Genomic DNA, 23,891 nt, shown 5'->3' on the forward strand with positions numbered 1-23,891 from the left:
GGAGGGGATGACGGAGAAGGGGGAGGGGATGACGGAGAAGGGGGAGGGGATGACGGAGAAGGGGGAGGGGATGACGGAGAAGGGGGAGGGGATGACGGAGAAGGGGGAGGGGATGACGGAGAAGGGGGAGGGGATGACGGAGAAGGGGGAGAAGATGGGGGATGGGAAGCAGAAGGGGGGGGAAAGCAGAAGGGGGGGGGAAGCAGAAGGGGGGGGGAAGCAGAAGGGGGGGAAAGCAGAAGGGGGGGAAAGCAGAAGGGGGGGAAAGCAGAAGGGGGGGAAAGCAGAAGGGGGGGGAAGCAGAAGGGGGGGGAAGCAGAAGGGGGGGGAAAGCAGAAGGGGGGGAAAGCAGAAGGGGGGGAAAGCAGAAGGGGGGGAAAGCAGAAGGGGGGGAAAGCAGAAGGGGGGGAAAGCAGAAGGGGGGGAAAGCAGAAGGGGGGGAAAGCAGAAGGGGGGGAAAGCAGAAGGGGGGGAAAGCAGAAGGGGGGGAAAGCAGAAGGGGGGGAAAGCAGAAGGGGGGGAAAGCAGAAGGGGGGGAAAGCAGAAGGGGGGGAAAGCAGAAGGGGGGGAAAGCAGAAGGGGGGGAAAGCAGAAGGGGGGGAAAGCAGAAGGGGGGGAAAGCAGAAGGGGGGGAAAGCAGAAGGGGGGGAAAGCAGAAGGGGGGGAAAGCAGAAGGGGGGGAAAGCAGAAGGGGGGGAAAGCAGAAGGGGGGGAAAGCAGAAGGGGGGGAAAGCAGAAGGGGGGGAAAGCAGAAGGGGGGGAAAGCAGAAGGGGGGGAAAGCAGAAGGGGGGGAAAGCAGAAGGGGGGGAAAGCAGAAGGGGGGGAAAGCAGAAGGGGGGGGAAAGCAGAAGGGGGGGAAAGCAGAAGGGGGGGAAAGCAGAAGGGGGGGAAAGCAGAAGGGGGGGAAAGCAGAAGGGGGGGAAAGCAGAAGGGGGGGGAAAGCAGAAGGGGGGGGAAAGCAGAAGGGGGGGAAAGCAGAAGGGGGGGAAAGCAGAAGGGGGGGAAAGCAGAAGGGGGGGAAAGCAGAAGGGGGGGAAAGCAGAAGGGGGGGAAAGCAGAAGGGGGGGAAAGCAGAAGGGGGGGAAAGCAGAGGGGGGGGAAAGCAGAAGGGGGGGAAAGCAGAAGGGGGGGAAAGCAGAAGGGGGGGAAAGCAGAAGGGGGGGAAAGCAGAAGGGGGGGAAAGCAGAAGGGGGGGAAAGCAGAAGGGGGGGAAAGCAGAAGGGGGGGAAAGCAGAAGGGGGGGGAAAGCAGAAGGGGGGGGAAAGCAGAAGGGGGGGGAAAGCAGAAGGGGGGGAAAGCAGAAGGGGGGGAAAGCAGAAGGGGGGGAAAGCAGAAGGGGGGGAAAGCAGAAGGGGGGGAAAGCAGAAGGGGGGGAAAGCAGAAGGGGGGGAAAGCAGAAGGGGGGGAAAGCAGAAGGGGGGACAGCAGAAGGGGGGACAGCAGAAGGGGGGGAAAGCAGAAGGGGGGGAAAGCAGAAGGGGGGGAAAGCAGAAGGGGGGGAAAGCAGAAGGGGGGGAAAGCAGAAGGGGGGGAAAGCAGAAGGGGGGGAAAGCAGAAGGGGGGGAAAGCAGAAGGGGGGGAAAGCAGAAGGGGGGGAAAGCAGAAGGGGGGGAAAGCAGAAGGGGGGGAAAGCAGAAGGGGGGGAAAGCAGAAGGGGGGGAAAGCAGAAGGGGGGGAAAGCAGAAGGGGGGGAAAGCAGAAGGGGGGGAAAGCAGAAGGGGGGGAAAGCAGAAGGGGGGGAAAGCAGAAGGGGGGGAAAGCAGAAGGGGGGGGAAAGGAGAAGGGGGGGGAAAGGAGAAGGGGGGGGAAAAGGAGAAGGGGGGGGAAAAGGAGAAGGGGGGGGAAAAGGAGAAGGGGGGGGAAAAGGAGAAGGGGGGGGGGAAAGGAGAAGGGGGGGGGGAAAGGAGAAGGGGGGGGAAAGGAGAAGGGGGGGAAAGGAGAAGGGGGGGGAAAAGAGAAGGGGGGGGGAAAGGAGAAGGGGGAGGGAGGCTGAATGGGCTGGGCCGGAGGCTGAATGGGCTGGGCCCGAGACTTCGGGCAGGGCCAGTCCCCAGCACCAGATTTACAGGTAGGTGGCGTTGGGTCGGGTCGGGGGGAACGCGGGTCGGGGTGGGAGGGAGGTCGGTTCGGTTCGGGTGGGGGGTGGGAGGGAAAGGGAGGTCAGGTCCGGGGGCGGGAGTCGGGGCGGTGTCGGGTCCGGAGGCTGGGGGGTGGGTGGAGTCCGATCCGTCCGGAGGCAGGGGTGGGGAGTGGGAGTCGGGTCGGGTCGGGTCCGGGGGCGGGGGGGCGGGAGTCAGGTCGGTGTCGGGTCCGGTCCGGAGGCGGGAAGCGAGTCGGGTCGGGAGGAAGCAGGAGCTGCCCGTGTGAGGAGCCTTATTCACGCAGCCCCAGTGAGGCCAATCGGCCAGGGCTAGGGGCTGCGTGCTTCGGCCCCTCCCACACAGTTTTGGGCGCCTGGAGCCACTGCACATGCGCGCCCACTGTAGCGCGCATGTGCAGAAGTCCCAGCACTGTTTTCAGCGCAGGGACCTGTCTCCGCCCCCTATAGCTCCTGCTGCGCTGCGCCGAGGGCCAGAGGACCTGCAGGGAGCTGGAGAATCTGGAGGGTTTTTTTAGGCGCACTTTGTGGCGCGAAAAACGGGCGTCCAGGTCGGGACTGCGTCTTTCTAGGCGCGGCTCGAAACTTGGGCCCAAGGAGTCTCCCATTTAAGAGGGAAATGAGGAATGTCTTATCTCAGAGGGTCGTGAATCTTTTGAATTCTCTACCCGAGAGAGCTGTGGAAGCCGAGTCATTGAACTGATGTAGACAGATTCTTGAACTATGGGGAAGTCAAGGATTATGGACAACATGCAGGAAAGTGGAGTAGAGACCAAAATCAGATCAGCCATGATCTTACTGACTGGCGGAGCAGACTCGAAGGGCTGCCGTGTGGCCTACTCCTATTTCTTATGTTGTTAATGTAAATTGCAAGGTTAGAGAGTCTCGAGTTTTGCTCAATACTTTTTTGCAGGGATTAGAATGGAGATTTAAAATTTGCCTTTGGAAATTAAACAAGTTGAATCGAGCCTTTGACGAGGTAATTTGGTAGAATGGGCTCGAAGGAACTTTGTTGATTCATGCTTCCCTATTCTTATATATAACTTAGTATTTACAGCACAGAAACTGGCCATTCGGCCCAAAAGGTCCATACTGGTGTTTATAGACCACATGAGCCTCCTCCCACCTTTCTTCATCGAACTCTATCATATATTCTTCTATTCCTTTCTCCCTCATGTGTTTATCTAGCTTCCCCTTAAATGCTTCTATGCTATTCACCTCAATTATTCCAAGCGATAGCGAGTTCCACATTCTCACCACTCTGGGTAAAGATGTTTCTTCTGAATTCTCTATTGGATTTATTAGTGACCATCTTATCTTTATGCCTCCTAGTTCTGGTCATATATCTTTGCACAGATACCTTTTAGAAACAAAAAGACACATGAACCTACCGAGAGCTATCTTCAGGATAGCGCTGTGCAACTGCCTCTTGTAACCTGGCATTTAAAAATGACAAACGTTGCCAGGATTTCTTTTCCTTTACTTTATCAAAGATAGCCACATAAAAATCATACATGGTCTCTCCAGCCTCCAGTAGGAAGAAATTTCTCATAGCTTGAAGATATTCCACCAGTCTGAAGGGAAAAGCACAAAGAGATTTATTATACTTCAGTACTAGTGCTAGAGCTGTAGAAAAGGTTTGTTTGATTCAGGTGGATCTTAACGTGTTGGGAGACTGGGCTCAAGATAAGTGCAGTGTTATGCATGTGGGCAGGGCAAATGTTCAACATTCATAAACCCTCCAGGAAAAAGCATTAAAGATGATGAAGATAGAAAAAGCATTCTAGTGCATACATCCTTAAAGGTACACAAGCAATGCCGTGCAGCGATAGCTAGAACAAATAGGGTGTTGGGGTGTGTCCATAGGATAATTGAGTATAAGACGAGGCATATTGTTTTGTCCTTGTACAAGACCTTAGTGAGGCCACACTTGGAATACCGTGTCCCGTTTTGATCTCCTCACACGGTGGGTGATATTGAGATTCTGGAAAGGGTGCAGAAGAGGGCCACTCAACTAATTCCAAGTCTAAAGCATCTTGGTTATCAAGATAGGTTAAAAGAGTTGGAACTCTTTACCTTAGAGCAGCGTAGACTTAGGGGGGATATGACTGAGGTTTATAAGATAATGAAGGGAATAGACAGTGTTCCAGCTGACAGTTTATTACAATTTAAAAAGTTAGGCAGGACCAGGGGGCACAAATTTAAGTTGTATAAGGTTAGATCTTGGTTGGATGTCGGGAGAATAGTCGACCTTTGGAACAAGCTGCTCTCTAATGTAGTGGATGCAGACACTCTGAATTCCTTCAAGCAAAAGCTGGATTTATTTCTGGCTGCGGTGGAGATTACCTCTTACAGAAGGTAGATACTGCAGGGAATTGAATGGCCAGAGTGATTTCCTGGATGAGTTTCGATTGCCAAGATGGGTTGGAGAGGAATTTCCCAGATTTTTCTCCCCAAATTGGCCTGGGTATTTTAATCTGTTTTTTTTGCCTCTCCCAGGCGATTACATGGTTTCGGGTGGGATGGAGTGTACATGTTGTGATACACAAGGTATCGCAATCACCAGATGGTCTTTACCTGTCTGTCATTTTTTATATGTTTGTACTTAAAACATGTCGTCACCCAAAATTTCCCAAAAGAGAAAAGTGGGGTAATTCCAACAATTTTAAGCCAGTAAGTGCCAGTCTCATGCATGGACGTGGTGAGAGGGCATCATAGAACTTTAGCTGGCTGCATCTTCACAGCAGAGAAAAAATATTTAAAGGACAAAGCTCCTCAATTCTCTTATCTTCCAGCAACTGCTTCAAGAGCACCATCAGAGACCTAGCAATAGGCCATCTGCCTACCCTTTTGGCTGGGTAGCAAACAGTTCTAATTAGCAAATCTTTCCCTGAAAATAATCAATTCCGAATGCTAGCTAAAACTGGAGTTGCATCTCAAGTCCTTCAAATGGGAATTCAATATTGGTAGGTGAACCGCTATTATCCAATTTTCTTTTTCAGAAGGAGTACAACGAAGATTCAGCAGGCTGATTCCTGGGATGGGGTATTATCCTATGAGGTGAGATTGAGTAGACTAGGCCTATATTCTCTAGCTTTTAGAAGAATGAGAGGTGATCTCATTGAAACATACAAAATTCTTACAGGGCTTGACAAGGTAGATGCAGGGAGGATGTTTCCCCTGGCTGGGAAGTCTAGAACCAAGGGTCACAGTCTCAGGATAAGGGGTCAGCCATTTAGGACTGAGATGAGGGGAAACTTCGTCACTCAGAGGGTGGTGAATCTTTGGAATTGCCTACCCAAAAGACTGTGGAGGCTCAGTCTTTGAGTATATGCAAGACAGAGATTGATAGATTTTTGGATATTAAGGGAATCAAGGGATATGTGGATAGGTGCAGGAAAGTGGAGTTGAGGTTGACGATCAGCCATGATCTTATTGAATGGCGGAGCAGGCTTGACGAGCCAAATGGCCTACTCCTGCTCCTATTTCTTACGTTCTTATGTTTTTAAATGAGAACCGGTGTGAAAATCCAAAAACTGCATTGCAGGGCACCAGCAAGGTCACAAAGAATAGAGCAGAAGATGAGATAGCTTAAGATCTGATTATTAGAAAAGTTTGATTTTAAACACTTATGAATTTTGAGGAACAAAAGATTGAGCTAGGTATAGAATCTAATTGAGGTCTGTTGTAAAAAAAAATCTAATCTTATGAAATAAACATTTCAAGGATTTGTTCAGCAAATACTTCCAATGCAATAACTTTCATTCACCTAATTTACTCATAGCAAAACTCAGATGTGCCTGCAATTTGCTTTAACCAATTATATGAGTTTGTTAAACTACATCTAAATGAGTGAGACAAACATGCCCACTTTTCCCTTACTTGTAATCAGTCTTTAGAGTTCGCATTAATTTTCCACAACAGTCTCGGTAACATTTCTCAATGTGAGGATACAAACATGACCGAAGTGTCAGCTCGAATGTCTGGCAGGTCACTGATTCGGAGGACCTATGCACGTGAACATCTCCACTGGTGAATCTTTCATGGAAATCACTTTGCTCCATGTATAATCTGCAAGAATTGAATCAGCGTCAACAAGTCATTATACTTGAGTAATCCTAATAACTCCATTAACCAACCGCGTTACAAATGATTAAGTTATACATAAAAGTCAAACATTGTATCATCATTATCATCCCTCGAAATAGAGGAAGACTTACTTCCACTCAAAGTGAGTTCTCAGGTGAGTGAACAATCCAATTCGGGAATTATAGACTCGGTCACAGGTGGGACAGAGAGTCATTGGAGGAAAGGGTGGGTGGGGAGACTGGTTTGCCGCAAGCTCCTTCCGCAGCCTGCGCTTAATTTCTGCATGCTCTCGGCGATGAGACTCGAGGTGCTCAGCGCCCTCCTGGAATCTCTTCCTCCACTTAGCGTGGTCTTTGGCTAGGGACTCCCGGGTGTCGGTGGGGATGTTGCACTTTATCAAAGAGGCTTTGAGGGTGTCCTTGAAACGTTTCCTCTGCTCATCTGGGCCTCCCTTGCCGTGTAGGAGTTCCGAGTAGAGCGCTTGCTTTGGGAATCTTTATGTCTGGCATGTGGACAATGTGGCGCACCCAACAGAGCTGGTCGAGTGTGGTCAGTGCTTCGATGCTGGGGATGTTGACCTGATCGAGAACACTTTGGTGCATCTGTCCTCCCAGGGGATTTGCAGGATCTTGCGGAGGCGTCGTTGGTGGTATTTCTCCAGCGATTTGAGGTGACTACTGTGTATGTTCCACGTCTCTGAGCCATACAGGAGGGCGGGCATCACGACAGCCCTGTAGACCATAAAGCTTGGTGCCAGATTTGAGGGCCTGATCTTTGAACACTCTCTTCCTCAGGCAGTCGAAGGCTGCACTGGCAGCGGTGTTGAACCTCGTCATCATCTGTCCTTGCTGATAATAGGCTCCCGAGGTACGACATAAAACAAAGATCCTCCACCAACCTGACCCCACCACACAGCACTGCGCCCCCACCCCCAATCAGCAAGATCCATGGCGTGGCCCTGGACTACGTAGACAACACATTGTACCAGGACTCACCTGGATATGTAAACTTTGGATGTAAAGTTATTGTTGCACAATGCTATACATGGCCTGATAATAAAACCTTTTTAAATGTTCAAATTTGGGTGATTAAGAGTCGAGGGTCTCTGGAAGTTAAACTTTAAGCAAAAACACCAATAAAAGTCTTTAAAAAATAATCTTCAAATATTACCAGCAGTCACAGCAAAAAAAAGTGCAAATTTTAAACAACTTGGACTATTTTCTGTGATTTAAAAATAAACGAGTGAATTTTTATGCTTTTCAAAATTAGCAACATTGGTGCATAAAAAAGTACACTTTCCAATGTCATAATCAAGTGCTCCCAGATTTGGTATTACACAAGTCAGATGCAGGGAGAGAACTCCTTATACCTGTATACTGATCTAACAGTGTGTCTGGACCCTAATTTCCACATTAACCATCCTGATCATCTCTGAGCAAGTGCAACTTCTATACCGTCTTTTATTTCGAGCTTGTAGAAAGCGGAAACTTCCACCCCCCCAGAAATCTGGACTGGGTTCAAAGGACAAGATTCCTTTTCTCCTTCACTTTTTTTTACAAGTGTTAAATCCTTTGCACTTTTTAGGCTCCACACACAACCTGCTACAGCTTTACTTTTTCGGAGAAAGCTAGACACAAGGCCACATTGCTGTGTTACTTTCTGTAATAAAAATATCAAGATATTGTAAGAGCTGATGCAATGTCCCCACACAATGTGTGTGTGAGAAAAACCCAATACTTAAAACAAATAGTCTAAATGTAATCTCTCAAACGACAAGTTCAAAACTCAGGTTTAGATACCATGGGGCCGAAATTCAGGCACGCCAGAAAGCGGGCACACCTAGGATTTTTTACCTGGTTTTACCGTCGGGTGCGATGAGGCAGCCTTCTGATCTATTTTCTGCACTTAGAACTTTTTTTTGTGTTGGATCGGAGGTCGGTCATAACGGGGGCAGAAGTGCGGCGGTAAGTCCTAGTGAGGGGTGGAACCGAGTCTCCGCCGCTAGAGGTTCGGTCACTGGGCTACCAGGGAGGGTTTCGGCATCAGCTCTTAAAATATATTGATATTTTTATTACGGAAAGTAACACAGCAATGTGGCCTTGTCTCTAGCTTTCTCCGATTTCTTCAGCAGATTGTGTGTGGAGCCTAGAAGTGCAAAAGATTTAATATTTGTAAAAAAAAATGAAGGACTTTAGTGAGTTAAAATCTTGTCCTTTGAATCCAGTCCAGATTTCTGAGGGGGTGCCAGGCTGCCTGTTGGCGGCGCGGCCGAACCCGGAGTAATAATAGGCCGGCTGATCGAGAAGTCGGCCGGCAAAAATAAAAACATGGCGGCCGTGGCAGTGCGCCCTCCCCTTGAAGGGCTGCCGCGCTGTGCACACATACACACAACACACAGCGCACACACCCCACAGCACAAGGTGCACCAACAGAAAAAGCTGTTAGGGGCACCGTGCGGCGGCTCGTCGATTTTTTTATGGTAAATTTGGGGCGGAGTGTACCGGAGCTGCGGGATAGCGGTGGTGCGCGCTTTGATGATGCGCTTGCGGTGGTTGGTAGTTGCGGGACGGAAGTGGGGCCAGGCCGAAAAATCCCCGAGCTGAATTTGGGACGTGGCGGCCAATGGACTGCAACGCGGCGGCCATTCTAGTCCGCCACAAAACGGCGGTAACGAGCCTTATCCAGACCCTGAATTTCGGCCCCCAACACTTTAATTTATGCAGTCTTTGAATTAGTTGCAATTTTCTAATAACATCGTCACTGGGAGTGAAAATTTGCACAGCAGTTTAGGTGAATCCAATGAACTCCAGTGTTTTGAAGGTATTCTTTTAAGTTGTCATAACTCAATAGTGCAGGGATACCCACTACCCTTTCTACATGACTGCAATGCTTACCCCAATTACAGGTAAAGCACTATTGAGACTAGTCTACAGGAAGTCACTGACTGTACAGGTTGGAATAACCTGCCTAGCAATTTGTTCCTCCCTTCTATGGCGAGAACGCATCTCACTTTCAAGTTGCACCATCAAAACATTTGTCCCAGGTGTTATGTTCCAAATAAAGCAATGTGACTGAACACTGTAGACTTCAGTAAGTGTGACCTTAGTCTCTTTATTCTGACTCCAGAGTGCTAGCACAGCATGGGAGGCCTGCTTATATGCAGTGCTCCTAAGGAATGCTGGTGTCGGTAGAATGCTGGTTACAAGGTGTTGCATACATAACACCAGGGAAATGGGTGGTGCAGCTTGGCCTTTCACCTCTGGGCCACATATTAAAATCAGGCCCAGACTAATGGGATGAAAGTCCGCCTGCTGGCTGCAATGAACCTTGGTAAAATGAGGCTGTAAAGTCTCAGTTCAGTTATTAGTGGGGATGGGTCTGCAACACTAAAATGCTCAAAATTATACTGGTACAGTAGACGTTAGGGGTTAGAGCTGAAGAACATTGTAGGGACAGAGGAAAGGGTGCTTTACTCTTCTTCCAATTGTGCTACATCTGATCTGGGAGTATTTGATGTAGACACTGAATGCCCAAAACAGAATGCATCCCATTTCCCAATATTCCCAAATTTGATAAGCACAAAAGAAAGCGACAAAAAAAAAACTACTGCTTGAAACTGTGGCTCTGAAATCTATAGTAGATAGAATAATACTTTGAAGATTGAAAACTTTTTAATTTCAGAATCATTACCTTGCAAAAGTTATAGCTAATAAAGGATCATGAACATCATCAAGTTCAAGGTGCCGAGCCACTACAGACTGCACCTTTATCAAGCTTTCTTTAGTAGCTTGCTGCTCTGGCACAGCATGTTCACAGGATTCAGTATCCTCTCCGTACCGAAGGCGTGACTGAAGTGACTCCAGGAACAGCGTGTACAAGCTTTTTCTTTCTGCATCTGCATTCGAATCAAGAAAGGTAACAAACTGATGAACAACAACCTTTAGGGTTTTGATGCAATATCTACATTTTAGTTAAAAAAAAACTTAAGATCACTGAAAAGCTAAATACATTCCAATAATAATTTGGAGCCAGGAACATTATGGGGTTGGGGGGGGGGGGGGCGGTGGATTGGGGGGGGAAAAAAAAAAAGAGTGTGAAAGATTTTCGAATGGGAAACTCGGAAGTTTGGGTTTCTCGCAGGTCCTGTCTAATTTAACACTTTCCTGCCTGACTGCGAGCTAGATTGACAGGCAGGCTAGCAGTCAGGCTGGAAAGCAGGCAAGTCAGAAATTGAGGGAAAAGCAGATATTGCGTAGGGGGTGGGGAAGAGAGAAATCGGACATCACGTGGAGGGTTGTAAATCTGTGGAATTCGCTGCCTCAGAGAGCTGTGGGTCATTGAATAAATTTAAGACAGCGATAGGCAGTTTCTTAACCGATAAGGGAATAAGGGGTTATGGGGAGCGGACCCGAGTCCATGATCGGATCAGCCATGATCGTATTGAATGGCGGAGCAGGCTCGAGGGGCTGTATGGCCTACTCCTGCTCCTATTTCTTATGTTCTTATGCAGGGGGTTGGGAGTCAGCCCATCGCTGGGGTCTCATCATGGTGTGGAGCGGTGAAGGTTGTGGCAAAGGAGCGATGAGAGACTGTAGAAGGACATGATCGGGGCCCAGGGGAGGTGCGAGTTCGGGGCCAGGGGCCCAGGGGCAGCACGGGCCAGCCCACACTGCGATACATCTGCATATTAGGTCGGTGCAGCAGAGCAGGTCTCCAGTTGTCTTGGCTAATCCATGCCACTGAACCAAGACCTAGCTCTGTCAAAACCATGTGGTGGCTGGTGTGCAACGGTCACCACACGTGAAAAAAATCCACGCACAGGCTTCTACCACCCTTCAGGATGTAGTTCGGGTCCTTCATTGAAATACCTGCGAACTCGTCTTTTTTTGGCGTGGAAGCAAGTCATCCTTGTTTCGAGGGACCGCCTATGATGATGGGTTTAAAAGGAAGCCTGCAGTTGTTAAAAATAAAACTAATGTTAAAACAGAGGCACGCAGCCTCCTTCAAATATTTTGGTGACCGACTCGCCTCCATTAAAACTGGAAGGAAGGAGGTTGGGGTTGAGTTTCCAATTTTTATGTTTAACCACCCACCCCTCCTCCCGCAGATGGGTTAAAATTACCCTTATTATCGCAGGATGAAAATGGATCGCAAAAGGATTTGGAAGTCATTCAAAAAGTAGCCCAGATACAAAAACTGCAAACGTCAGTCTAAATAATTTCAACAGTTTTCATGTTGAAAAACTTGATTTGGCGCAAAATTAGACAACTCCAGAGCTACTAAAATTACAGCCAAGCAAAATATTGTGGCAATGGGTAAAAAACTGGCCACCAATTTAAGATATAATTATCATTCGTTAACAATCGAGAACAATCTTGCACATTCAGCATGTTTACAAGAAAATCATTCATGGGAAGTTCCTAGTTCCCCATTTCAGATGAATCACACACACACCCATCTACACATTATCAGCACAAGTCCACTGCAGAACACATTATCAGTGTATGATTTGCAATACAAATTGCCTTGACATAAAACATACCAGTTCAAAGCCTACCAGTGCTGCATCTTGGAACTGTAGAACATACTTGCAACTCCAGCACCATTGGGGGCACAAAGTGGATATCTGTTTATCCATAGGGGTGGGGGGTGGCAGAAATGGAACAAACACATAGGGGTCTCTCTCAGGTCATTAGCTTGAGCCTCCGATACCCAAATCAAACCAGTGCAGGCAAAGGACCAATCAGCTGAGTAATGAGCAAGGGGTAAAATGACTTGTGTTTGTGTCTCATTTTAAACTTTTGTACCCTAGTTTATTTTGGCTCTTATGCCTTTGAGCATTCACGTGGGTGCATCCCAACTCACCAAACCGTAACAGTCCATCCTTAGCTTAAGATCTAGGTCAGCGTTTAGTAACATGCTCAAGAGAATGGACAGCAAACCCCTTTTGTAGTGGCTTTTAGGTATGGACTAACCTCTGCCTCCATAAGAGCTTACTTGAGTCATCAAAAGTGTCAGAGTACAGCATCAGACCACAGTTTTAAGTTTATATTAAGTGAATTTATTAAATTATGAATAAGTGGATAATCTGACAGTGATATAACAGTTATATTTTTATAGTAGGGTCTTTTCACTCCTCAAGCAGATAGAATAATTAAAATATCACAGTTTAAACTAATCTGTTGAAAATTATTTTTAATGTCAAAGGGGTAGATTTTCAACCTGCCTTCTGGGTGTAAAACAGGCATTGCAGATCAGCCACACATTATAGAAACTGCCCAATTTTAATTTCAGATGCTGGAATCTCCTGCTCACTTTGGCTCTGATGGTGGGGCATTCAGTTCCCATACGACAGGAGTATGCCTCTGGATGTCAACCCAGAAATCAGTGACTGCAAGCCTCGTCTCCACTTGCTGGGACAGTCTGGATTGGGGTTCAAACTCAACACCTTCCGACTCAAAGGCAAGAATGCTATCGCTGCAGTAATGCAGACCAAACTAAAGGATTTGCATGGGCTGCTTAGTGGACCCACCCGAGTCATTCTGGATATTCGTAACTGCTTTACACAAATCATTTTTTTTTTTAAAAAACACTTTTTTAAATTTAATCTCACAGAACAGTGATAAAATGCTGTATTTTTAGCATACAGTGCAAAGGGATGATGTGTAGTAGCTGACAAAGGATTTAACTGGTGCCTAATCATGGAACAAGAACAAAATCACTGATAATGGCAAGCGCCCGAATTAGTTCGGCATTATACTGCAGGAGACAGAAAACACAGCATAGAGATACTTTTGTGGACTATTAACCTGCCGCATGATCATCAACATGTGTTATCTGGCATGAGGTAAACAGCTGAGTATAAGCTAAACAAGAGAGCGGAGGCACAATGGTCTGTCCAAGAATAAGTTGCAACTCTTTCAAGTTTTAGGAATTGGCACCAAGAGAATAAATTAGTGCTTAAGGATACAGAATTCAATATAATCAGGGAAAGGTATTCGTATTAATCCAATTTGGGAAGAGGAGAATAACTTGAATTATTAAAGTGACAATTTAGTGATGACAGGACAGTACAATAATTTAAATTCCCTTGTTGCTCAGTACAGGAACCACTTGATTTCTAAAATCAGAAATCGCATCAAATAACTTAAGATGGGGGTATTTGATAGCAGCTTTGTGTCAGCCGTGGCTCATTGTTAGCACCCGCGCCTCTGACAACAATGACTATACTTCAAAAGTAACTAATTGGGTGGCTGTAAAGTGCTTTGGGATGTTCCGCGTGCATGAAAGGCAATTTATAAATGCAAGTCTTTTTCTTTCTAAGTTAGTGCAATGCAGCCATTTAAAAACTTACAAATCAATTAGTCTTTCTCTTATCCCCCCCCACCCCCAAGTTTTAAGCAGCACCCAAAGTCATCTAATTTTGGATCTGGTGCAATGACCAATTCGGTATATTAAAACAGAGGTTGAAAGGTGAATAGTTTCTGTTCTTGTAACACATACTGCCTTGGAAATCACATCAGAATGCAGATGGCTAGTAATTCTCAGAGATGATCCACATAGAAAAGTACATGCAGTAGTCAAGGCACGACTTCTTCAGTAAAAAGTCACTTTATAAAGGTTTGAACAAATTAATAGCATTATTACAATATTGGCGAATGCAATAGTGTTGCTTTGAAATTTGCATTTCAATAATTCTCGTAATTGTTGTCATTCAGAAATGGCTGTAATTGAACGCTAACCAGATCATTGATATACCACTGCAGTTATTTTTCCTTACCTCGGTGAGTGTTTTGCATCGGGAGGCCTTGATTGTCCGTGCTTTCCAGGTTCTGGAGCAGCTGCATTGACTTGCCAGCCATAATAATCTGCTTCAGTACTGGCTTCAGGAAGGAGACCATTGTGTGCTGTTTACTGGAGTTTTCTTCATCAATGTTGCAACTGCTGCCTGCACCGTCACCTGCAGTCTCATCAATTGCAGTCTTTTCAGACACACTGTACAATGTGCAAGTAGAATGCCAGAAATCCCTGTGATTCACTGGGACATCCTGGTTTCTAGCACGCAAAACAAAAATGTAAATATATTGGAAAAAGACTTAGCATTTTAACGGCAAACCTCCAGTTCTTTACTGCTACTTTATAGCATCTTTGATTAGTACAATATTTATGTTAAATAGATTTCCTGCAGTATTATTTGCACCTTATTGCCAAATACCAGCAAACAGGAGGCAAAGACCGTGGTTTATGTATTTATCCCTGATTATAACACCCTTCAATAAGCATATGTCTAACATTCTGCAGTTAGTTGTAGTACAACACTTGTAATGTTCCAGCAAGAAGGACCTTCATTCATTGGCCAAATGCAGTGAATTGAAATGGTGTTAACAAGGCAGCAGATCATTTTAAACTTCATTTAGAACTATACATGGTACGACACAGAATGTGGTCATTCAGCCCAGCATTTCTGTATTGGCTCTTTTCTAGAACAATCCAAAACAAATTCCACACCCTGCTCTCTCCCCGTAGCCCTATATCCTCCTCCGCTTCAAATATTTATCCAATTTTCTCTTAAAAGCTGCAATGGTCTCTGCTTCAACTGCTCCCTGTGGCAAATCATTCCATGCTCCAACATCTCTTGTCTTAATGACATTTTTGTTACTGATTCCTCAACCGTTATAATTTAAATAAGGTAGCCTTCTCTACCAGTGGAAATAGCCCCAGTCTCTCAAGTTTCTCCTATTGTTTCCCATCCTTGGAATCATTCTGGGAATCTACGCTGTGTGCTCTTCATGTCATTAATGCCCTTTCTATAATGAGGTGCCTAAAACTGCACGCAGTTCTCTAACTGGAGTCCAATAATTGCCATGCACAAATTTTAGCATGACCTCTTTACTCTTGTATATTTATCACTTTATTCGTAAAACCCAAAATACTATTGGTCTTTTTTACCTCCATCTAGATGCCCCTTACTTCCAGGGTATTTGAATACTTTGATGTCACTGTTTACTCTCACCCTTCAGCATCTTCCATTTTGTGTATTCCCATTCCTAGTTTCCCTTCTCAAAATACATTACCTCACAATTCTCCACAACAAATTGCATTTTCCACCTGTCTGTCTAATCTACTATCCTGTCTATATCCTCCTCAGTGTTTGCCAAACCCTCTACTTTTGTGCCGATGTGTCATCAATAAATTTCCACACGGACTGCAGTGGTTCATGAAGGCGGCTCACCACCAGCTTCTCAAAGGCAATTAGGGATGGGCAGTAAATGCTGGCCTTGCCAGCGACACCCACATCCCAGCAATTTAAAACATTTTTTAAATTGCAACATTGTATGCTTAAATTCAAATCATCGATATATGCTCTGTGATCAAAAGTTAAGCCCAGCAATGACTCCTGGGATACATGACTGCTAAATCTTCTCCAATCTCTCTAGCAATTGTTGTGAGTTTCTGAAAATCAGCTGGAGGCAGTCAGCCAGTTCAGTGGTGGTGGAAACCCGGAAGTGAACAAAGCTGAAGCTGCCTGAACCACTAAGCGTGCAAGGCTTCTTATTTTTTTTTGAGGGGGGGGTGAATGGAAAGAGAAAGATGTCTAATTTGTTTAATTTCCTTTCACAGTAAAATGGCCTATTGATGCCTAAAAATATATGTCTATCTAACTTTATGTTTTAGCTGCCCATTAATCATTTGTATTCATTACCATTCTAAATTAGCTTTAAAAAAAAAAATCACTCCAGTGTCTTTCCTCTTGCCAATTTCATCACTTACTCTCCAGAAAGCATTGAATCCTGGCTGAAATACAATTTGACAAGTGCCAGTTCACATTGTAATATCTTGGCCAAGTGGCCATTATTCCGTCCTCAGCAATGACAATGAGTGTCGACAACAGTTTGGCTGCAGGAGGTAGCACAGTGAATCCCAAACCTATCCTCACCCGACAATAAATTGCATTTCCAGAAAGGGGAAGTGGGGGCGAGGGGACGGCAATCGGAAGTGGCAACTCTGGCTAAATTTCCTCTGCCAACCCAAGACGAAGATCCTCTGCAGTGCCCCTTTAGCCATCAAGGATGGGATCAGCCAACTCTGCAAAAACCAGGGATAGAACCTGAGACCACCCCCCGGTCTATTGCTTCAACTACTCACCAAGCCATCAAAGAAACAACTTTAAAAAAAAATGTAAGCTTCCCTGCCCCCTTGTTACTTTTCCCCAATTCTCTCAGTCTCTTGTGAAGGGGTTGACTTCTTGCAGCATGTTGGCCTTCATAGTGAGAGGATTTGAGTATAGGAGCAGGGAGGTCTTACTGAAGTTGTACAGGGCCTTGGTGAGGCCACACCTGGAATATTGTGTTCAGTTTTGGTCTCCTAACCTGAGGAAGGATGTTCTTGCTATTGAGGTAGTGCAGCAAAGGTTCACCAGATTGATTCCTGGGATGGCAGGACTGACATGAGGAGAGACTGGATCGACTGGGCTTGTATTCACTGGAGTTTAGAAGGATGAGAGGGGATCTCATAGAAACACAAAATTCTGACAGGATTGGACAGGTTAGAGGCAGGAAGAATGTTCCCATTGCTGGGGAAGTCCAGAACCAGGGGTCACAGTCTAAGGATAAGGGGTAAGCCATTTAGGACCGAGTTGAGGAGAAACTTCTTCACTCCAGAGAATTGAAAACCTGTGGAATTCTCTACCGCAGAAAGTTGTTGAGGCCAGTTCGTTAGATATATTCATAAGGGAGTTAGATATGGCCCTTACGGCTAAAGGGATCAAGGGGTATGGAGAGAAAGCAGGAAATGTGTATTGAGGTTGAATGATCAGCCATGACCTTATTGAATGGTGGTGCAGGCTTGAAGGGCCGAATGGCCTACTCCTGCACCTAATTTCTATGTTCCTATGTTTGCTGGGGTACAGTTCCATGGATACCAAAGACTCTTCGGAACTTACCCAAATAAGCATTTTTTTTAATGTGCGAGTTCTGTAAGCTATTCAACTGTGGGAGAATCCAAATAAAGCCCAATCCTGTCCTCAGCCGATGTCCAAACACACTTCCAGCAAAGGTCACTGGACAGTGACCATGAGCACGAATTCTGGATGATCTATTTGTTTCTAACCCGGGCTGCTGAAGACAATGTAGCAGTCCAAACCTGCAACCTCTCCCGCCTAGAAGGACAAGGGCAGCAGGCGCATGGGAACACCACCTCCAAGTCCCCCTCCAAGTCACACACCATCCTAACTTGGAAATATATCACCATTCCTTCATCGTCGCTAGGTCAAAATCCTGGAACTCCCTCCTTAACAGCACTGTAGGAGAACCTTCACCACACGGACTGCAACGCTTCAACGCGGCGGCTCACCACCACCTTCTCAAAGGCAATTAGGGATGGGCAATAAGTGATGTCCTTGCCAGCGATGCCCACATCCCAAGAATGAATTAAAAAATAAACCATCACTACCCATTGAGATCAACTAACTCAGCTACACACTGTCTTAACTAGCTGAGCCATTGAGGCTGGGCTCCACAATTATTAAGCTTACTTTTCCCTTCCCTTACCATACACAGATAAGGAAGGCCAGGAAGAAATTCACCCATCCAGAAAAACTACTTTCCCCACCCTATCCCACTGCAGCATCTTATTTTTCCCGCTAAATGATTCAGGCGGCTTCACTCCCACTACTCGACCCAGAAGTACATTCCATGCACTAATCACACTTTATGTAAACAACTTTGCAATATAAATCCTAAATTTACCAAGTTAGTCAATCATGGGGGCAACATTACAGCTGCAGCTCAATCAACATCCAGACATGGGCTACTAAATAACGATCAGGAACCAGGTTTGTAGCAAATGTTCCCTTCCCTCGCTCAGGACTGGTCTGATCAACTGTCGCATCACTACTATCACCTTGGCCAAGACTAGTTCACTCAGCGCTGACTGGGAACTGAACCAAAGACCTGTATAGCTCAGTACCACACTGGGTAGTACAAATACCCATCAAACCATCAGCAAAACTATACCATTAATCTTGACCAATAGAATGTTACACAGTGCCCAAATGATAGCCCAGTACTCAATACAATTCATAATTTTGTGATTATAGTACCTTTGGATAATGAATTCCTTTGCAGGGTCAGACAGATTTCCATGTACTATCCACTCATCCACAATTTCTAGATATGGCCTTACAGTTTCTACCCATAAAGAAAAGAGAAGCGATACCTGCAGAGAGAGAGCGAGACAGTTAAAACTCAAGATAAGAAAATTAGCCTCAGTTAATTCTTTTGGCCCTATTTCTATTCCCACCCGAAGGGAATCAACTTTCCTCTCAAACACTTGCTATGACTCAAAACTCACTATGTGAGGAATTTTACAATTGAGTGTCACCATTTAATGGGGTCAAGTTTCGGCCACCCACTAGAACAGTGCACATCGGAGAGACCCGCCTAATTTAAGAACAAAAATTGGGCCGAATACTTACCTTGCGATTCTCTGATAGCTGTAGGCCCATTTCCACCTCGGCGCTGTGCAGCAGGAGCTGCTGGGGCCGTCATTACAGCCCTACGCCAAAAACAGTGCCGGCAGCTGCGCGCGTGCGCAGTGGAGGCTGCACGCGTGCACAGTGGAGGCTGCACGCGTGCACAGTAGTTGCTGGCGTCCTGTCTCTGGGGCGACGACCCTATCCCAGGCCGAAGGGACGTCGCCTCTATTCCCAGCCGAGTGGCCTGCGCATCTTATCTCTGCGTCGGCAGCCCGGAATCGGCTGCTTGCGGGGCCCCGCCCGAAGTTCTCGCCGGGGCCCGGCTTCTTCTTCGTCGTCTTCTCTCTCCCTCCACCCCCCATCTTCTTAACTTCTCTTCCCCCTCCCCCCACATCTTCTTAACTTCTCCCCCCCCCCATCATCTTCTCTTCCCCACCCCCCATCATCTTCTCTTCCCCCCCACCATCATCTTCTCTTCCCCCCCACCATCATCATCTCTCCCCCCCCCCCATCATCTTCTCTTCCCCCCCACCATCATCTTCTCTTCCCCCCCACCATCATCATCTCTTCCCCCCCCCCCTCATCATCTTCTCTTCCCCCCCACCATCATCTTCTCTTCCCCCCCACCATCATCATCTCTTCCCCCCCCCCCATCATCTTCTCTTCCCCCCCCCACCATCATCTTCTCTTCCCCCCCACCATCATCTTCTCTTCCCCCCCACCATCATCTTCTCTTCCCCCCCACCATCATCTTCTCTTCCCCCCCACCATCATCTTCTCTTCCCCCCCACCATCATCATCTCTTCCCCCCCCACCATCATCATCTCTTCCCCCCCCCCCATCATCTTCTCTTCCCCCCCCCCATCATCTTCTCTTCCCCCCCACCATCATCTTCTCTTCCCCCCCACCATCATCATCTCTTCCCCCCCCACCCCATCATCTTCTCTTCCCCCCCACCCCCATCATCTTCTCTTCCCCCCTCCCCCCATCATCTTCTCTTCCCAACCCACCATCATCTTCTCTTCCCCCCCCACCCCATCATCTTCTCTTCCCCCCCCACCCCATCATCTTCTCTTCCCCCCCACCCCCATCATCTTCTCTTCCCCCCCCCCCATCATCTTCTCTTCCCCCCCACCCCATCATCTTCTCTTCCCCCCCCACCCCATCATCTTCTCTTCCCCCCCACCCCCATCATCTTCTCTTCCCCCCTCCCCCCATCATCTTCTCTTCCCAACCCACCATCATCTTCTCTTCCCCCCCCACCCCATCATCTTCTCTTCCCCCCCCACCCCATCATCTTCTCTTCCCCCCACCCCCATCATCTTCTCTTCCCCCCCCCCCCCATCATCTTCTCTTCCCCCCCCACCCCATCATCTTCTCTTCCCCCCCACCCCATCATCTTCTCTTCCCCCCCCCACCCCATCATCTTCTCTTCCCCCCCCCCCCCCCATCATCTTCTCTTCCCCCCCCCCATCATCTTCTCTTCCCCCCCCATCATCTTCTCTTCCCCCCCCCATCATCTTTTCTTCCCCCCCCCACCCATCATCTTCTCTTCCCCCCCCCATCATCTTCTCTTTCCCCCCCCCCATCATCTTCTCTTTCCCCCCCCCATCATCTTCTCTTCGCCCCCCGACCCCATCATCTTCTCTTCCCCCCCCCTCCCCAAGATGAGTAGAAATAATTTTTTATTTATTTTGAATGATTTTAAATTTTTTAATTTTTTTTAAAAAAAATTGATTTGGATTGATTTATTTATCATTTATTATTGATGATGGCTCCTTATTTGTAAAAGTGAAGTGTTTAATGTTTGTAAACCCCCCCCCCCCCCCATCTTTCGTTCCATACACCTGATTTCCAAGTGTAGGCAAGGTTTTTGAGTGTACAAAAATCTACACTTACTCCATTCTAAGTTAGTTTGGAGTAAGTTTTCACTGCCTAAACTTGCAAAACAGGCGTAAATGGCCCCCTTTTGAAAAAAAAATCTGTTCTAAAATGAAACTGTTCTAACTCTCTCGAACTGGAGCAAACTAAAGGCCGAGAATTGCAATTTCTAAGATTTTTGCTCCAAAAAATAGGATCAACTCAGTCTGAAACTTGACTCCAATATCACCATCGTCTCTATCACTTTTGCCTAATATCCTGTCACTCTGTCAACGATCACTGACCATTAAAGCCTTGCAACTGCCCATGAGTGACTAAAGTTAACTCAATCCCAGATTTAACTTTGCTAACTTTCGGGTAATGCACATTGCTACCTCTTGCCAATGCCTCAGCCAAAACTGGAAAGCAGATATTTGAACCTGCATCAATCTCTCGGTGAAGAGATGCACTGACAAAAATGCACTGACAAAAATGCACTACGTTACCAGATCACCCTAGAGCATTCAATTTCACTAACATAGCTCAATTGTGTTAAAGTGGCTTTCATTTTTTTTGTGTGAAAACCATCATAAATGGTGTTGAGTTACTTTAATAACTTGCATTTATATAGAGTGCCTTTAACATAGTAAAATGTCCCAAGATGTTTCACTGGAGCATTATCAGACATAATTTGACACAGCCACACAAGGAGATAGTAGAAAAGGTAGGTTTTAAGGAGCATCTTAAAGGAAGAGAGAGCGATAGAGAGGCGTAAGGAGGGAATTCCAGACTTCAGGGTCTAGATAGCTGATGCCATACCCCCTCCCAATGGAGGGGTGAAAGAAACTGGGGAGCCACGAGAGGCCAGAATTGGAGGAACGCTGAGTTCTCTGAAAGTTATAGGGCTGGAGGAGGTTAGAATCAGGGAGGGGTGAAGTCATGGAGGAATTTGAAAACAAGGATGAGAATTTTAAATGTAAGGCATTGTTGGACATTCATGCAGGCACACAGCTAACTCTTAGCCCTCAACCGTGCATTATCTGTGTAATAATTTCCTCAATAATATTTTGCAGAACAAAAATCATTTTGTTGTTATTTTATTGCAATTGCGATCTCCAACTTCACTACATTTCAGACATTCCCCAAGATAGGAGAAACACTACTCAAATTAACAAACTAAAAGAGTATTGTTCCCAGATACCAATGCAGTACTAAGGCATACATATCAGAAACGTGGGGAGAAGACGTGAAGTGATTGTTATATGGAATCAGCTACTTATGATAGCTATCACACATGAACTCTTTTGGAAATGCATCTATGTGGATGAGGACAGGATGGAATTCAGATAAGAGTCAGATAACCTGCTGAAACTCGCTGCCTAGCCTGAAAAAAATGACTTGGTGAAGTACTAGGGAGCTACTATTGCCCAGTGACTATGGCCCACCTTGGGTCATCCACTTTCAAGAAAAGAGAAAATTGGACAAAAAAGGATGGGGGGGGGGGGGGGGGGGGGGAGAAAGAGAAAAGAGAAAAGAGTGGGGGAGAAAGCAAAATTATGCAAATAATTAATCTTTTAAAAGTATTCATAGAAAATAGGTTTCTATTCACCACCCCAGGCCTGCATACTGAATTTTGCTTCTTAGTGTTGAGGTGATAAAAGATGCACTCACCGTCTGCTCAGCAGCTTCTCCTACACTGTCATATTCAATAATAGCCTTATACAGAGTATTCAGCAGGTGGGAAGCCCGGATTACATTTGGAGTATCAGGCGGAACCTCTGCTACGCCTGTACTGAATACTCTGTGAAGCATCTTCAGTTGAGACAATCGAGGAGCCAGTTTCTCAAGTACCGCTGCTAGGGTCACCGTTTCATCTTAAAAAGAATAAATAGGTACAGGCAATAAGCAACAGAAGTGTAAGAAACTAAATGCATAACCCGTTACCATCAGCAAGTAGCTATGAAGTTAGCATCTCCAAATTCAACAAAGCAAAGGATGAATTCTTGTGTGCAATGTTTTCAATAAGATCTTAATCAGTCCTATGATTGAGATGTTAAAAACCATGACAAATTATTGCAATGCTCAACACTTAAGATTATGATTAGCATCAAACTTGTATTTTTAATTAAGATCACCCTTAATTAGTTTGTAAAGTTAAACGCCACCCAGTGGCGAACGATATTTGCACAGGACACAAAGGGGTCGAAATTCAGTTTATACCGCCATCTCCCACGTGCGGTAACGGTCTACCTTCGACAGTAAGCAGCGTCCACGCCCCGGCTGAAATTGAGTAGACTCTTTAGCAGAGGCGCTAAGAGGCAATGCTGCGCCATCTAAGGCCACCCGCGTGGTGGCGTCATCCAGCGTACAACACCTCTATCGCGATAGCTGCCCGAAAAAGTGATGGTTAAACAGCGGAACTTGGGCGGAATCGGCCAGAGAGCAAGGTAAGTTTTTCATTATTTATTTCTTAATTTTATCATTAGTTGTAACAGTGGAGAAGTTTGTGTGTGGGTCGGAGAAGTTTGAGGGTTTTTTTCTTTCTTCCTGGCAGCAGCTTCCTGATGCGAAATTCAGTCGGCCTCCTGAACTCCCGCCTGAGGATGAGTGTGCAACGCCACTTTTTATCACTGTTCTCTCATCTTTGGGCGTAAAAACTGAATTCGGCTGTTGGAGCCTGCACCCAACGCCTGACAAAATCAGCACTCGGGCAGTGACACCGCCTCAAAAACGGCAGTAACGAATTTCGACCCCAAAGAACTTAAAGGCTCCTGTCCTGTCTGAATGCCAGACAGCAATCATTATGCACAGCCCTCCCCCATCTTGTACAAAAGCAACTGGCCACGGAGCATCATTGGCTGACCCTGTGAAAATTCTCCCTGTTAAAACAGTAGTTTAACCAACTCACTTAGGCAGGCCACTTGTACAAATACCACAGGAGTCAAAGCCTACAATCACAAGAAGGGGAACAATGGGGGGAATATAATTTTTAAACAATGACTAATAATTAAAATAATGTTTCTCCATTATCCACCTCCTTGACATTGGACAGACTGCCAAAATGTGCAGTGCCATAAAAGTAGCTATGGAAAGGTCGAAGAATATAGGCTTTGGAGGGTATTTAGAGGGACTAGGCTTGAAAGGGTTAAATAACTAAAGTTTTGGCTGGAATTACTGTTCTGCAAAATAAAACTATTTTTAGGCTTTCAAAATCAACTGGTGGCAGGTGCATGGTTTGCACAAGTATTTTGTAATTGCAGGGTAAGGAAGGGAGGGTCAGTTGAGACATAAAGCCATCTGTACTGTTATATCTTATTCCTCTTTCGATCTAGTCATGCGCACTGGAGAATGCTTGTTGTTTGTTGAAA

The 23,891-nt window shown here is 46.3% G+C and overlaps 1 protein-coding gene across 2 annotated transcripts in view; it reads right to left on the reverse strand.

Annotated features, from left to right (window-relative positions):
• Positions 1–23,891, reverse strand: part of tubgcp5 (tubulin gamma complex component 5) — an 85,376-nt gene that overhangs the window by 21,481 nt on the left and 40,004 nt on the right. For both annotated transcript variants that reach the window (XM_070892481.1, XM_070892482.1), the window contains exons 11-16: positions 22,195–22,397; positions 18,289–18,404; positions 13,969–14,243; positions 9,879–10,083; positions 5,982–6,170; positions 3,491–3,673 (exon numbers count right to left, since the gene is read on the reverse strand). In XM_070892481.1, the coding sequence (XP_070748582.1) occupies positions 3,491–3,673; positions 5,982–6,170; positions 9,879–10,083; positions 13,969–14,243; positions 18,289–18,404; positions 22,195–22,397 (1,171 nt within the window). The remainder of the gene's footprint in view (positions 1–3,490; positions 3,674–5,981; positions 6,171–9,878; positions 10,084–13,968; positions 14,244–18,288; positions 18,405–22,194; positions 22,398–23,891) is intronic.

This window comes from Pristiophorus japonicus, chromosome 10 (genome assembly GCF_044704955.1).
Source record: "Pristiophorus japonicus isolate sPriJap1 chromosome 10, sPriJap1.hap1, whole genome shotgun sequence".
NCBI classification, from domain to species: Eukaryota; Metazoa; Chordata; class Chondrichthyes; family Pristiophoridae; genus Pristiophorus; species Pristiophorus japonicus.